This window comes from Pongo pygmaeus, chromosome 10 (genome assembly GCF_028885625.2).
Source record: "Pongo pygmaeus isolate AG05252 chromosome 10, NHGRI_mPonPyg2-v2.0_pri, whole genome shotgun sequence".
NCBI classification, from domain to species: Eukaryota; Metazoa; Chordata; class Mammalia; order Primates; family Hominidae; genus Pongo; species Pongo pygmaeus.
The window spans coordinates 41,293,853-41,308,854 of record NC_072383.2 but is presented as its reverse complement, the minus strand read 5'-3'; the positions used below and the strand labels follow the sequence as shown (position 1 = coordinate 41,308,854).

Sequence of the window (15,002 nt, the reverse complement as noted above, 5' to 3'; positions counted from 1 at the left end):
CTGCTACCTTACAAATCTGTCCAAGTGAATTCTGAATAATTACCGGATTAAATAATAAACTGCCAACCTAAAGCAGAGCAGGATTTGCAATGGTATAATCGACCACAGAGGGATACTCAAATCAGCTAATCTCTTAGTGGCTGTCTCTTTCTGGAGTGAAGAGAAAGATACACTGAGTCTCCAAATGTGTCCAGCTGAAAAGAAAAGTTAACAGTCTGAGATTAACAATTTAAAATCGTGGGAAAATTTGATGAGAGGCAGTCTATATTAATTCTTTCAAAACAATGGATCTACACTAAACGGTATCGATTATAGGAAAAGTAAACCAAGAAAAATAATGTGCACATCTTTTTTAAGCTGGAAAATGCCTATTTGGTAAAATGATCACTTCCGTTTTTGAGCATCCCTTTGCTCAGGCAGCGAATGGCGGCGTCGGCGGGGTCGTCAGAGAGCAGACGTCGGAGCACTGAGCTGTCTAGATTTTGCGGCATTTCCCCCCCAGAAGAAGCAGGAGGGGCGGCGGCAAGAGCAGAAGCAGGACCCCAAGCAGAGAGCTAGGATCGCGAGGCCGGGGGCTGGACCGCAGCCCGGCGGCCAGGAAAGGCGGCGGGGCGGCGGGGACGCTTGGGCACTCAGTCAACCTCACTGGGCGGGGCGGTCGCGGGTCGCGGGCGGATGACGCGCCGGGGCCGGCGGAGGAGCAGCCACTTCCTGGAGCCGCCGGCCGGGGCCGCTGGTTGCACTCAGCGCCGAAGCCGGGAGCTAGCGGCCGCCGCCATGTCCCACCAGACCGGCATCCAAGGTAACGGCGCCCTGCGCGACCCGCAAGGAAGGGGCTTCCGGGAGAGCCGGGAGAGCCGGGAGGGCTGCAGGACTGGCAGGGCTGGAGTCGGGCCGAGATCTCCGGAAGTCGGTCTCGCGGGGCGAGCCGGGCCTCGGCACCTCTCCGCGCTCGTGCTTCCCGGGCGCTGCCGGCCTGCGTCCTCCTCTAGCCCGGTCCCTGCTGCCGCCACGTTGCAGATTGATCCGAAATTCGGGGGAGCGAAGGAAATTGGCTTTCGAGGCGGCCTAGTTGAAGGGGGCGTGCCTTCCACCGTCCCTGACAGTAGCCCAACTTTCCCCCTTTTGGTCACGTAGGAAAGAGCTGGGACAGTGGAGGCGACTGGGGCTTCCCTACGCTGTCGAGAGCCAGGCGAGTTTTCCTTTTCATGGTCCAAAGGAGAGTATTACAGGACTTTAATTACAAAAAGAACCATGCCAGAATCTTTCTCACATCAGTAGGGGTGCTTCCCAAAACTCTCCCGCATTTTCTCCCCAAATAGGAAAGTGAGAGTTATGTTCTGAGAAATCTCGAGTGTAGCGTGTGTTTTGATCTTTTTCCTAGATACTCCCCAAGGGAAACTGATCTGTATGGTTGCATGTAATGCGTGCAGACAGTTCAATGTGCAGTTATATCTGACCTCCATTATTTCCTGGTTTGAAATTGGGCAGCCTGCAGGTGCTCACCTAATCAAGAATCAAATAATATATCCCCGGGTTACTCGCGATCACTTAACGAGTTCTAGTGTAAACTCAAGCTCTTACTGTTAATAGCGAGTCTTTCTCCCAGATGAACATTTAATTGTATGTTTTATTCGTAAAGATTTTTGACACCACCGCACACATCCCCCTGGACGCACGCAGAAGCAAAATAGTCTCAAATCTGAAAACGTTGTTTTATTTATCCGCATTAATTTCGATATATAAATATGTAGTTATTGACTCTCATGCTTGAGCCTTACAGCAAGCACTACCTACTTGTTCTTGCTGCTAATAGCGGTTCTTGCTGCTAATAGACAACACAGGAACGAAATTAGAACGAAATTGAAGCTTTAATAGGAACACAAGGGTTAGTTATTAAATACATATTTATTCAATGAGTTTAATCTAGCTTTTGAGAAATGCAAGTTAGAAAAATATAACCAGAATTAAGATTGAATGCATTTTATTGTCTTTTTCTTTAAACAAGTTAGTATATTTGATATTTACTGTTGTTTTTAACGGGAAAATACAGAAAGTGAATTTATGAAGGAGTGTCTGTCATAAGCTTGAAACTGAATTAGAGAATGAAAGCAGGTTTTCAATATTTTTGAAAAGAGCAAGAAAAGTTTTTCAAAATTGTAATTTGCTCATTATTGGGTTTGAGTAACTTCAGTATATTCACCCCAGTGTTATTTCTGCACAGAATTATGTAGCTAAAACATTAGAATTATTAACATACTTCTAAAATGCTAATATTTATATTTCTTAATTGTATAGTCTTCATTATTTTATGCGGTAAAGTTTTATAATACTGATAATAAGGATGCTACATGCTCCAGATTTTTTCTTTGAATTCTAATTAATTTTTCCAATATAGATAGGAAAGTATTTATATGTAAGTATAAAAAGTTTACTTTCTTTATCTTTTTCCACAGCAAGTGAAGATGTTAAAGAGATCTTTGCCAGAGCCAGAAATGGAAAGTACAGACTTCTGAAAATATCTATTGAAAATGGTTAGTTAAATATTTTAAAATATTTTCTGTTCCTGGATTAGTGGCTGTTGTATTTTTAAACTTACTGTGTGTTGTCAGTGATTTGGACTATTAATTAATGTGAAGCAAGTTCAAATCTTACCTTACGGTAACTTGGATTCCTCATATTTTGTGCAGGTCCCTATGGGCCCCTGATTTCATTCTGAATTATGGGACTATCAGGGAAACAGAAAGATGTTTTTTGATGTGACTTCTTCCTCTTTTACTTTTTGTGTCTTAGTTTCTGCACCACAGTCCATTTCTAATGTCAGTGCTTCCATCTCTGGAATGGAAATCACTAAACAGGTGATTATCAAAAAAAAAAAAAAATAGTTACTTGTGAATTATTCAATAAAGTTTGTTTTTAAATATAAACAAAGGATTTCAAACTCCCATTTTCTCCATTTGATTGCAACCTTTGCTACAGAAATGATCATTACCCTTTCTTGTTTTGGGAAAGTTCTGAGAATATAACAAACTACAAATTGATTCTTTAAAAATAATTCTGTAAACAGGGAATCTGGTTGAGTAGGAGAATCTTTTAAATCAGGCAGATTTGAATTTGAACAATTACTGTTATAGCTACTCAGTCACAAATGAATATATTAAAATATTCCAGCGGCCTAATTTCTTAAATATCTGAAAATATTTTGCTTTGGAAAAGTAACTTGTTCTTTCACAAACTGGAAGTAAATCTAATTTGTTTTCTATTTTCTGCTTATATAAAAAATAGCAGAATAGTTTGTATTCTGCAAAATATATGTATTCTGCAATATATTCTGTATCTGTATTCTGTAATACAGATAATCTGTATTCTGTAATACAGATAATCTGTATTCTGTAATACAATAATACTTGTATTCTGCAAAAATATATGCATTTGTTTACATATAACATTCTGTAGGAATATGTGTATATTGTAAAACAGCGTATTTTAAAAATACTGAGCTAAAATTTTTAATGCCATCACTTCCTAAGTGACTAGTTAAGGAACTAAAATGGAAAAGTTAATCTAACTAGCATCTCTACAGAAGGAAAATGGCACTACTTCCTAAATTATTATTTTCTGGTTTTACTTTTTTGTTTTGTGAAAATTTTTAAATAAGGAAAATTCCAAAGACTAAAATTGTATCATAAATACCTATATCTCCCCTTTATTAATAACTGCTAACATTTTATCTTATTTACTTCAAGCATTTTAGAAAATTCAGTGTTTTTCTGGTATAAGAGCATCCCCTTTAAACAATTTTGCTTCTGACCTCCTTCCCCTGGGGCAACTACAATTGGGAGTTCTGATACTTGTGCAGTCTGTTTTTACGTGTATCCCTAAATAGCATATAGTGCTCTTTGAGTTCACATAAACTGCTTGATACCCTCTTACTCTGTATCTTTCCTTTTTCTGAAAATGTTACATTTGCAATTAGTTTTGATAGCTCAATAATTCATTTTAAATCTGAACAGAATGTTATATGACTATGCCACACATTATTTTTCCATTCTCTTATTGATGAACATTGAGGCTATTTCCAGTCTTCACTGTTACTGTATGGTGCTGCAGTGAACACTTTTGTATTTATGTATAAGAGATTCTGTATGCATAGTAGATTCACAATTTTACTTGATTCTGCCGAATAGCATTTCAAAGTGGCTATACCAGTGTATGCATCTAGGCACATGTTTAAATCTGTAGCATTATGGCCAAATAAAAAGGAGTTAAACTTGGTTTTATTTAATATTTCTTACTGTACAATTCAATGTTAATGTCAGAAATTATACTTTTGAATGGTAGTTTAAATATATTTTGTTGATAAGCACAGACATTTTGGAAAATAGAAATGTAACCACCCATTATTTGACCATTCAGTTCAACTGTTATGATCATTTTTATATGTTTCTTTCTTAGGCTGTGTATATTTTAAAAATTTTAACCATGTTCATAAAAAGTTAACAGTTTTTATAATACTCTATGTCATAATTACTTTCTATGTTGCCACATTTTTCTTTTCAACTTTTTGATGTGAATGATAGTAACTGGGAAATGACTATATATTTATTTTTCTAGTCTTCACACTACCACTTGATATTTCAAACCATTTACCTATCTTTCTAAAAATAATTTTTCATAGAGCAACTTGTGATTGGATCATATAGTCAGCCTTCAGATTCCTGGGATAAGGATTATGATTCCTGTGTTTTACCCCTGTTGGAGGACAAACAACCGTGCTATATATTATTCAGGTTAGATTCTCAGAATGCCCAGGGATATGAATGGATATTCATTGCATGGTCTCCAGATCATTCTCATGTAAGTAACTTTTTTATAGTTTGTTTAACGTTAAATGCTAGAAAGATGTTTTTGAAATTTCTAGGTCAAATAAAGGTTAAAAAGCAATAATTATTTCCCATAGAAGGGAATGATCATGAGGAAAATCCTTGGATTGATAACGGAGAATCAGGAATAATGTGCTTAGATTCGGGAATTTTGCCCTTGAAATCAAAATAATTATTACTGATTTAAGATTTAAAAATTTGTGGCAATGGCAATTTTTTCTTTTTTTTTTTTTAAGGCAGAATCTCACTCTGTCGCCCAGACCAGCCTGCAGTGGTGCAGTCTCGGCTCACTGCAACCTCTGCCTCCCAGGCTCAAGTGATTTTCCCGCCTCAGCCTCTTGAGTAACTGGGATTACAGGCATGTGCCACCACGCCCAGCTAATTTTTATATTTTTAGTAGAGACGGGATTTCACTGTGTTGCCCAGGCTGGTCTCAAACTCGTGGCCTTAAGTGATCCACCCACCTGGGCCTCTCAAAGTGCTGGGATTACAGGCATGAGCCACTGTGTCCAACCTAATTTGTGGTAATTTTAAAATGACTCCATGGGCCTCTGAAAAATGAAGGAAACTGCCTGGCCCTGAGAGTAATAATTGTAATAAATCTGAGAGCTAATTAAACATAATATTAAATTTTGTTAGTATTATCATACATTTATTAATCGCTACCATTCAAGTGATGGGCCTGCATACAAACAAGTATTTTAGGAAAGCTGGTAGTAGATTGACTATATAGAACAATAGACAGAATTAATATATGAATATGGCCCAATATTTAAAAAATTAATTTGAATTTTTCTTATTAAAAAATAATTATTTTTAAAGTTATCTAGATATTGTTCTCAAAAGATCATTCCATTCCTCTTTAATTCCCCATGTTCTATCTGAAAGAAATACTGGGTTTGACCATGCAGGATTATGAAATTATTTGTTAATTGGTAGTTATCTTTAGTAGCTTGCCATAGATACTAGTTGACTCTTTAATTTTTTTTTCCATCTTTGTGTCCCTCCTAGAGTGGTATGTGCCATCGGTAAGCCGTGAATTTTGATTCTTAACAACTTAATTCGTAATCTTTGATACAGCTTTGAGAAGAATGTCACTATCAAAGTTACTTCATTTCAGTTTTCCTCATGTTTTAATTTTTTATTCTTGAACTTACGAGTTTGAAAAGTGAAGAATTTAAACAATTTATATTTTTTTCAGCTTTAAAATGTGGCCAGGCATGGTGGCTCATGCCTGTAATCCCTAAACTTTGGGAAGCCGAGGCAAGTGGATCACCAGAGGTCAGGAGTTTGAGACCAGCTTGACTAACATGGTGAAAGCCCATCTGTACTAAAAATAGAAAAAATTAGCCGGGTGTGGTGGCGCACACCTATAATCCCAGCTACTCGGAAGGCTGAGGCAGGAGAATCACTTGAACCTGGGAGGCAGAGGTTGCAGTGAGCTGAGATTGTGCCATTACACTCCAGCCTGGGCAACAAGAGCAAATCTGCGTCTCAAAAAACAAAAAAAGTGGCATTATACATTGAAGTCCATCTTAATAGCCATTGATAGTTTAGATGCCCATGTTAATGATGGTTATTTGTACACACGTATTTTACCATATTATAGTGGGTGGACTTTAGCTCAGTTTTGTTTTTAATGTGATTCAGGATATTAATACATTCAGAATGTGCTTGCTTTTGTAATGTTATGTTTTCATCTATAAACTAAGTAAACTTTCACAACTGAATAGGTTCGTCAAAAAATGTTGTATGCAGCAACAAGAGCAACTCTGAAGAAGGAATTTGGAGGTGGCCACATTAAAGATGAAGTATTTGGAACAGTAAAGGTATTATATTTGTATGTGGATTCTATATGTTGCAATTAAAATGATTAAAGAGGAACTCCTAGGTAATGGGTAATTGATACGAATTCAGATGGATAATCTGAAAACATGAGAATAAGAGAAATACTGTATTTCATATGATATTAAAGTTAGCTGTAATGAATATGTAACTTTGAGTTTATTCATTTGTCTCTATTTGACATCGACAATAAGTGGTATTGAAACATGCTGATTCTTCTAAAGTGTATGGTAAATATATGTATTTACACATATATACACCAATTGAAACACTGAAATATATTTTCGAAGTTTTTTGTTTGTTTAGAGCTTTTCTGATTCAGAAAATCATATAATCTAGTGGATAGAGCACAAGACTAGATGGGAATATATTGCTTCTTCACCATTAATTGTAAAGTGGGCCAGTTTCTCAATTTCATGAGTCTCAGTCTTCTAAACCACAAAATTTTGATGATAGGTAGACCTCTTTGTAGTATTTTTTTCTTTTGACATGAAAACTGTAATAATTTTCCATGAATAATTACAAAGAAATTATATAAAGCATTATAACCTAGTATTCAGAATCTGAATATGTTGATTATTGGATAATCATTGGGCAGTTTTCTCCAGAAGGTTAATTACAGTTGTCCTGTAGACGTACGGGATGACCAGGTTCAGTATTTCACTTTGCCAGTATGAAACTCATACAAAATATTTAGTAATTATGAAGCTTCATATAAAATGAACAGTGGGTACTCCCCTTAAAAAGTTTTGAAACTTAAAATTGAGGATTAAAGAAAAGTAAACAGATATTAAAATTCATAATGCTATTTATTTTCATTTAAAATCTTTTCTGTTAATGATTTTGTTTTTCCTAAAGTAACTTCACTGTCGTTTTACTTCTAGAGAATTACTGATTATAGTCTATTCTGTACTTACAGGAAGATGTATCATTACATGGATATAAAAAATACTTGCTGTCACAGTCTTCCCCTGCCCCACTGACTGCAGCTGAGGAAGAATTACGACAGATAAAAATCAATGAGGTAAGTTACAACTACAAAGTCTTTGCAAGATTTTAAGTGTTTGAAAATACTGTATTTTTACTTAATAGATGTGGGAGGATAACTAGAGATTAAAGAAGTTAGGTAGCTTAGGTTTATTACTTTTAGTTTAGAGAGAAGGCTATGTGCTTAATGTCTTTTCAGAAAAAAAAAAGTTAAAATGAATATTAAACTTTATATGCATTTTATAAATAGCTTTTCCTATAATCTTCCTGTCAGAATAGTAAATCTTCCTTTTGAAGTACAACTGTTGTGAACTTTGTACTTTGAATATTATATAGAGAAAAAGTGTATGTTACCCATTTAGTGCAAAGAATGTATCTAATAAGGTTGCCTGAAGCAGATTATTGTTTTGTTGGCTTTCTAGAGAGTCTACAAATTAACTTCTATGAACTCTACTTGAATAGAGATATATATGGAAGATTATTATTTTAGTACCTGTTGAGCATATTAGAGTCAATAAATTTCAGCCATATTATTTTGTAGTTTATCATTATTTTTAATGTGTTTTCTACAGCCATTCTAACATACTGGAATAACTACTGTATTTCTACTGGGACTTTACAGAAAAGAACAAGTGGCTGAAACCACTATTCATTAGCTGAAACCACTGTTCATTAGCCTGAGTCACAGACAGTAGGAATCAGTCTGGAGAATGGTTGAATATCATTTAATATTAAGCTGGTAGCAAGGATCTGTCATATTATTTTAATTCATATTATTTGAGTAGGGCTTTTTATGTGATTTTTTTTTTTTTTTTACAAGTTTGATAGTTTGTTTTATTCCTTGCAATCAGAGCCCAGAGGATCATATTGGGGTATGCATTCGCATATGTTCTATGATGTTTTCATTAACCAATATCATTTATGCTGTAGAATCTCCATTCATTTTTTTAAAAGTAAAATTTCTATTGGACTTTCTGTTGCAACACTGCAAATGAGACTCTCTACTAGCTATCATTTATCAAGTATAAAAATCTTAAACATGTGCATTGAATGCTTTCTTATCTTTCTCCTCTTCCAGTACATGCACACCATGTTCTTAGTAAAGAAATCTCTTAAGTCTGGAACTTCTGCAGTAGTATAACTTGTTGAGCTGTGTTGTCTTTGTACACTGTTTGTACTCCTTTCAATTCAGTGCATGGTGTTTGTGTTGCATTTTCTGTCCAACAGAATAAAGTAAAGTTCTATACATATTGTATGTAGATTGTTGTTTATAAATTCTATCAAGTAAAATTTTATAATCAGTGGTGTAATCTGATGACACTCTAAAGAAATTGTGCCAAACCAAACATAAAAACAAACCCCCCCAAACCCCACTAACTTTGTACACTCATTCAAATGTTCACTTCCAACATTGTCGTAAAGATGTGTCATGCACTCTGCATGTTGACAAAATGCTAGCAGGACCGTAAACAAATGTGAAAAATAATTTTAATTATAGGTTGGGCTAGGGTTGAGTGATACTATTTTATAGAGGTTGGGTTTTCTTATTTTTGCCATAGGATACTGCTAACTGCTAAACTTGTAAGTTAAATCTGTCATACTTAGGTACAGACTGACGTGGGTGTGGACACTAAGCATCAAACACTACAAGGAGTAGCATTTCCCATTTCTCGAGAAGCCTTTCAGGCTTTGGAAAAATTGAATAACAGACAGCTCAACTATGTGCAGTTGGTAAGAGATGTATAATGATTATTAAGTGGCTGCTCTTTTTGGTAGTTTATGGCTCATATAGGGTTTATTATTAATGGATTTTACATTTTAAATAGCTTTCTGATTTCTAAAATTCATTTTGTAAATGTTCATTGTGAAAAAGTCAAACAGTCCAGAACTAAGTTCCTCCTTTATCTCTTAGTCTTTTTATTATATGTTTTAACTTAATTTCCTTATATCTGGTTTTAATGAACATATTTTGTTTCTTATTGGCAGGAAATAGATATAAAAAATGAAATTATAATTTTGGCCAACACAACAAATACAGAACTGAAAGATTTGCCAAAGAGGATTCCCAAGGATTCAGCTCGTTACCATTTCTTTCTGTATAAACATTCCCATGAAGGAGACTATTTAGAGTCCATAGGTATATGATACATTGTTTTTAACACGTTACTTTCAGTTTATTGGTATATCAGCCCTATATTCTTACTTATTTCTTGCCCAGAGGGCTTAGCTGTAGTTTTATGAAGTTTCTGTACTTGTTTTTATGAAGTTTATGTATGTAGTTTTATGAAGTTTATGTATTGATATGCTAATTTTATTTGTTATTATTTGAACTTGCAGTTTTTATTTATTCAATGCCTGGATACACATGCAGTATAAGAGAGCGGATGCTGTATTCTAGCTGCAAGAGCCCTCTGCTAGAAATTGTAGAAAGACAACTACAAATGGATGTAATTAGAAAGGTAACCCACCTAGTTTAAAATCTTCAGTTTTTGCTAAATTTTTCTTTTCATTTCTATGTAGTTTATGATGTACTGTGATTTATAAATGAAAATATTTATTTTTCTTGTTATCATCCTAAATCCTTAGGATCTCCTCTAAGTGCCTGGGGACTACCTATCATGATCCCCATCTCTATATATATCTGTACTTTCTAGTAAGCCACGTGTGGCTGTTTAACTTTAAATAAGATTTAAAGTTCTGTTTCTTAATTCCACTAGCCTCATGTCAAATTCTTATTAGCTAAATGTGGCTACTGGCTACCGTATTGGTTAGTGCAGAATTTATAGGACATTTCCATCAGTGCAAAAAGTCCTATTGGACAGTGCTGCCAGAGCTACATACTTGTGATTATTTCTACTCCATATTAATAAGGAATTACAGTCTCCATTATGACTGAATTATGGGATGGTTGGGAGTCTTTCCAGTTTGGGGGAAGGAAGGAATAAGCATAAACATTTTAATTTTGGGAACTAAGCTACCAATTTTCTTAAATTAATTTTTTAAGTACAGATAAGGCATGGGGAAAGATAGATATTCTTGAGCCCTTAAACTCATAAAAATACAGGTCCTTAAAAACTACCAGTGTTTTTAGGTTCTGAACCCTTCATGCTTTTTAAGCTCCTAAGAATCAATCACTTTATCATGGGTAGCACCTTCTATAGCAGGGATCAGCTGATTTTTTCTACATAGGACCAAATAGTAAGTAAAGGCTTTGCCAAGCCACATATAATCTCTGTCATATATTCTTATTGTTGTTTAACAACCCTTAAAAAATGTAAAACAATCTTACCTTGGGCAAGATTTGGCCTTTGGGCCTTGGTTTGTTTACCTCTCTTGTAGAGGGCTTTCAAGTGACCCAAGTGATGAAAGGGTCATGAGTAAATGTTCCTTGAGTAAATAGTGTATCACAGCAACTTGAGAATATAGTGGTGGCTTCTAGTTTTAAACATTATTTAAACTGGAGCACTAAGAAAGAACCAAGAAGGTAGTGAATGTAGCTGATTATATATTCAAGTAACTCATTTAGCCCCTTCCCCCAAAAGAAGAAAGTGAAACTGTTTACATATGGTCCTTGATTCTGCCTTACTGGAATGGGTATTATTTGTGAGCATTCATATACCTGAAAACCAGCTTGTTGCTTGTATTAGGTTTTGAATGTTGTGCTTCTAATTTTATCTTTTACAGATCGAGATAGACAATGGGGATGAGTTGACTGCAGACTTCCTTTATGAAGAAGTACATCCCAAGCAGCATGCACACAAGCAAAGTTTTGCAAAACCAAAAGGTCCTGCAGGAAAAAGAGGAATTCGAAGACTAATTAGGGGCCCAGCGGAAACTGAAGCTACTACTGATTAAAGTCATCACATTAAACATTGCAATACTAGTTTTTTAAAAGTCCAGCTTTTAGTACAGGAGAACTGAAATCATTCCATGTTGATATAAAGTAGGGAAAAAAAAATTGTACTTTTTGGAAAATAGCACTTTTCACTTCTGTGTGTTTTTAAAATTAATGTTATAGAAGACTCATGATTTCTATTTTTGAGTTAAAGCTAGAAAAGGGTTCAACATAATGTTTAATTTTGTCACACTGTTTTCATAGTGTTGATTCCACACTTCAAATACTTCTTAAAATTTTATACAGTTGGGCCAGTTCTAGAAAGTCTGATGTCTCAAAGGGTAAACTTACTACTTTCTTGTGGGACAGAAAGACCTTAAAATATTCATATTACTTAATGAATATGTTAAGGACCAGGCTAGAGTATTTTCTAAGCTGGAAACTTAGTGTGCCTCGGAAAAGGCCAGAAGTTGCTTACTTCAAGTAGCTGTGCTAGCTCTGTCAGACTGTAGGATCATGTCTGCAACTTTTAGAAATAGTGCTTTATATTGCAGCAGTCTTTTATATTTGACTTTTTTTTAATAGCATTAAAATTGCAGATCAGCTCACTCTGAAACTTTAAGGGTACCAGATATTTTCTATACTGCAGGATTTCTGATGACATTGAAAGACTTTAAACAGCCTTAGTAAATTATCTTTCTAATGCTCTGTGAGGCCAAACATTTATGTTCAGATTGAAATTTAAATTAATATCATTCAAAAGGAAACAAAAAATGTTGAGTTTTAAAAATCAGAATTGACTTTTTTCTCTAAAACCATACATTTATAGGCAAATTGTGTTCTTTATCACTTCCAAGCAAATACTCAGATTTAAAATTACTTTAAAGTCCTGGTACTTAACAGGCTAACACAGATAAACACCTTAATAATCTCAGTTAATACTGTATTTCAAAACACATTTAACTGTTTTCTAATGCTTTGCATTATCAGTTACAACCTAGAGAGATTTTGAGCCTCATATTTCTTTGATACTTGAAATAGAGGGAGCTAGAACACTTAATGTTTAATCTGTTAAACCTGCTGCAAGAGCCATAACTTTGAGGCATTTTCTAAATGAACTGTGGGGATCCAGGATTTGTAATTTTTTGATCTAAACTTTATGCTGCGTAAATCACTTATCAGAAATGCACATTTCATAGTGTGAAGCACTCATTTCTAAACCTTGTTATCTAAGGTAATATATGCACCTTTCAGAAATTTGTGTTCAAGTAAGTAAAGCATATTAGAATAATTATGGGTTGACAGATTTTTAAAATAGAATTTAGAGTGTGTGGGGTTTTGTTTGTTTACAAATAATCAGACTATAGTATTTAAACATGCAAAATAACTGACAATAATGTTGCACTTGTTTACTAAAGATATAAGTTGTTCCATGGGTGTACACGTAGACAGACACACATACACCCAAATTATTGCATTAAGAATCCTTGAGCAGACCATAGCTGAAGCTGTTATTTTCAGTCAGGAAGACTACCTGTCATGAAGGTATAAAATAATTTAGAAGTGAATGTTTTTCTGTACCATCTATGTGCAATTATACTCTAAATTCCACTACACTACATTAAAGTAAATGGACATTCCAGAATATAGATGTGATTATAGTCTTAAACTAATTATTATTAAACCAATGATTGCTGAAAATCAGTGATGCATTTGTTATAGAGTATAACTCATCGTTTACAGTATGTTTTAGTTGGCATTATCATACCTAGATGGTGAATAACATATTCCCAGTAAATTTATATAGCAGTGAAGAATTACATGCCTTCTGGTGGACATTTTATAAGTGCATTTTATATCACAATAAAAATTTTTTCTCTTTAAGTTGTGTATGTTCTGTTGGTTTTTCTACTATAGTTTTGTTAATTGTTTATGTAATTTTGCATAATTCAGTACCTGGTGTTAGGTTAGAAATCCCATTCATTTATTTGTTAATTAGTCTGCCTAAGTCCAAAAAGGATTTTAAGTAGCTTTAAACCTAGGCAGGAATAATTGTGACCATAGAGTGCTTAGATTAAAAATTTGCCACTGTTGTAGCAATAATAAAAATGCCACGAGTTATTCATTTTCTGTAACAGAAGCACCCCAGTACCGATTTACTTGACACTAAACTCTTTCAGACTTGCCACTGTATTCATTCATCTGAAAAATGTTGAATGCACTCCTGTGTGCAATTTGGTTTCAAATCTTTTTTATTAGAGATGTGACAAAAGGGATGTCTTTGGTAGCAGGTTTACAAAAGATGCTGAAATAGCTTTAGAAAGGCTCATCGTTGGGCCGGGCGCGGTGGCTCACACCTGTAATCCCAGCATTTTGGGAGGCCAGGGCAGGCGGATCACGAGGTCAGGAGATCGAGACCATCCTGGCTAACACAGTGAAACCCCTCTCTACTAAAAATACAAAAAATTAGCCGGGTGTGGTGGCGGGCGCCTGTAGTCCCAGCTACAGGCTGGGCAGGAGAATGGCGTGAACCTGGGAGGCGGAGCTTGCAGTGAGCCGATATTGCGCCACTGCACTCCAGCCTGGGCAACGGAGCGAGACTGTCTGAAAAAACAAAAGGCTCATTGTTAAAACTTAAACATTTAAGCTAAGGCATTTCTACTCAGAGCTAAAATAATGTGCCTGAGGTACGTACTGTAAACAGTTTGGTGTATATCCTTTCACATTTTCTTTGCAAATAGAGCCATACATTTAAGGATGGAATTTTTGTTGTTTAGATGGAGTCTTGCTCTGTCACCAGGCTGGAGTGCAGTGGCACAATCTTGGCTCACTGCAACCTCCACCTCCCAGGTTCAAGTGATTCTCCTGCCTCAGCCTCGCGAGTAGCTAGGACTACAGGTGTACACCAACACGCCCAGCTAATTTTTGTATTTTTAGTAGAGATGGGGTTTCACCATGTTGGCCAGGATGGTCTTGATCTCTTGACCTCGTGATCCACCCACCTCGGCCTCCCAAAGTGTGGGGATTACAGGTGTGAGCCACCGCACCCGGCCTGGAATTTTTTTTTTAAATAAAATACTAATTCTGGGCTTCATACTAGATTTTGACCCAGTAGGTGGGTCCAGAATCAAATAGTTCTACAAATGATTCATGGCTAGCCATGATTGGGAACAGTTTACCTTAAATCATATAAATTATAGCTCTCTGCCACCCCAATTCAGCCAACAAACTGAAGTTTTACACTGTACTAGTTATGATAGTGGCACTATCTCATAGAAGAAAGTTTAGGTCTCACTGTTGCCCAGTAGCTCCTACATGGTTTGCCTGTGGCTCTCTACCTTCCTTGATCAGTCTGCTTCAGTTCATTGACAGCTCTCTGTTCCTCTAGTAGACCAAGCACAGCCTCAAGAGCACTGAATGTGTTCCCCACACTGGGTCACTCTAACCCGGTA

At 35.7% G+C, this 15,002-nt stretch overlaps 1 protein-coding gene across 1 annotated transcript; it reads left to right on the top strand.

Moving 5' to 3' along the window:
- The first annotated feature begins 398 nt into the window (after positions 1-398).
- TWF1 (twinfilin actin binding protein 1) lies at positions 399-13,434 on the top strand. Its single transcript, XM_054443329.2, has 9 exons — positions 399-802; positions 2,457-2,534; positions 4,679-4,857; positions 6,617-6,712; positions 7,648-7,752; positions 9,321-9,446; positions 9,702-9,852; positions 10,053-10,174; positions 11,400-13,434. Exons 1-9 carry the CDS (start codon positions 676-678, stop codon positions 11,568-11,570), a joined length of 1,155 nt encoding a protein of 384 aa, XP_054299304.1. The 5' UTR covers positions 399-675; the 3' UTR covers positions 11,571-13,434.
- The last annotated feature ends 1,568 nt before the right edge of the window (positions 13,435-15,002 follow it).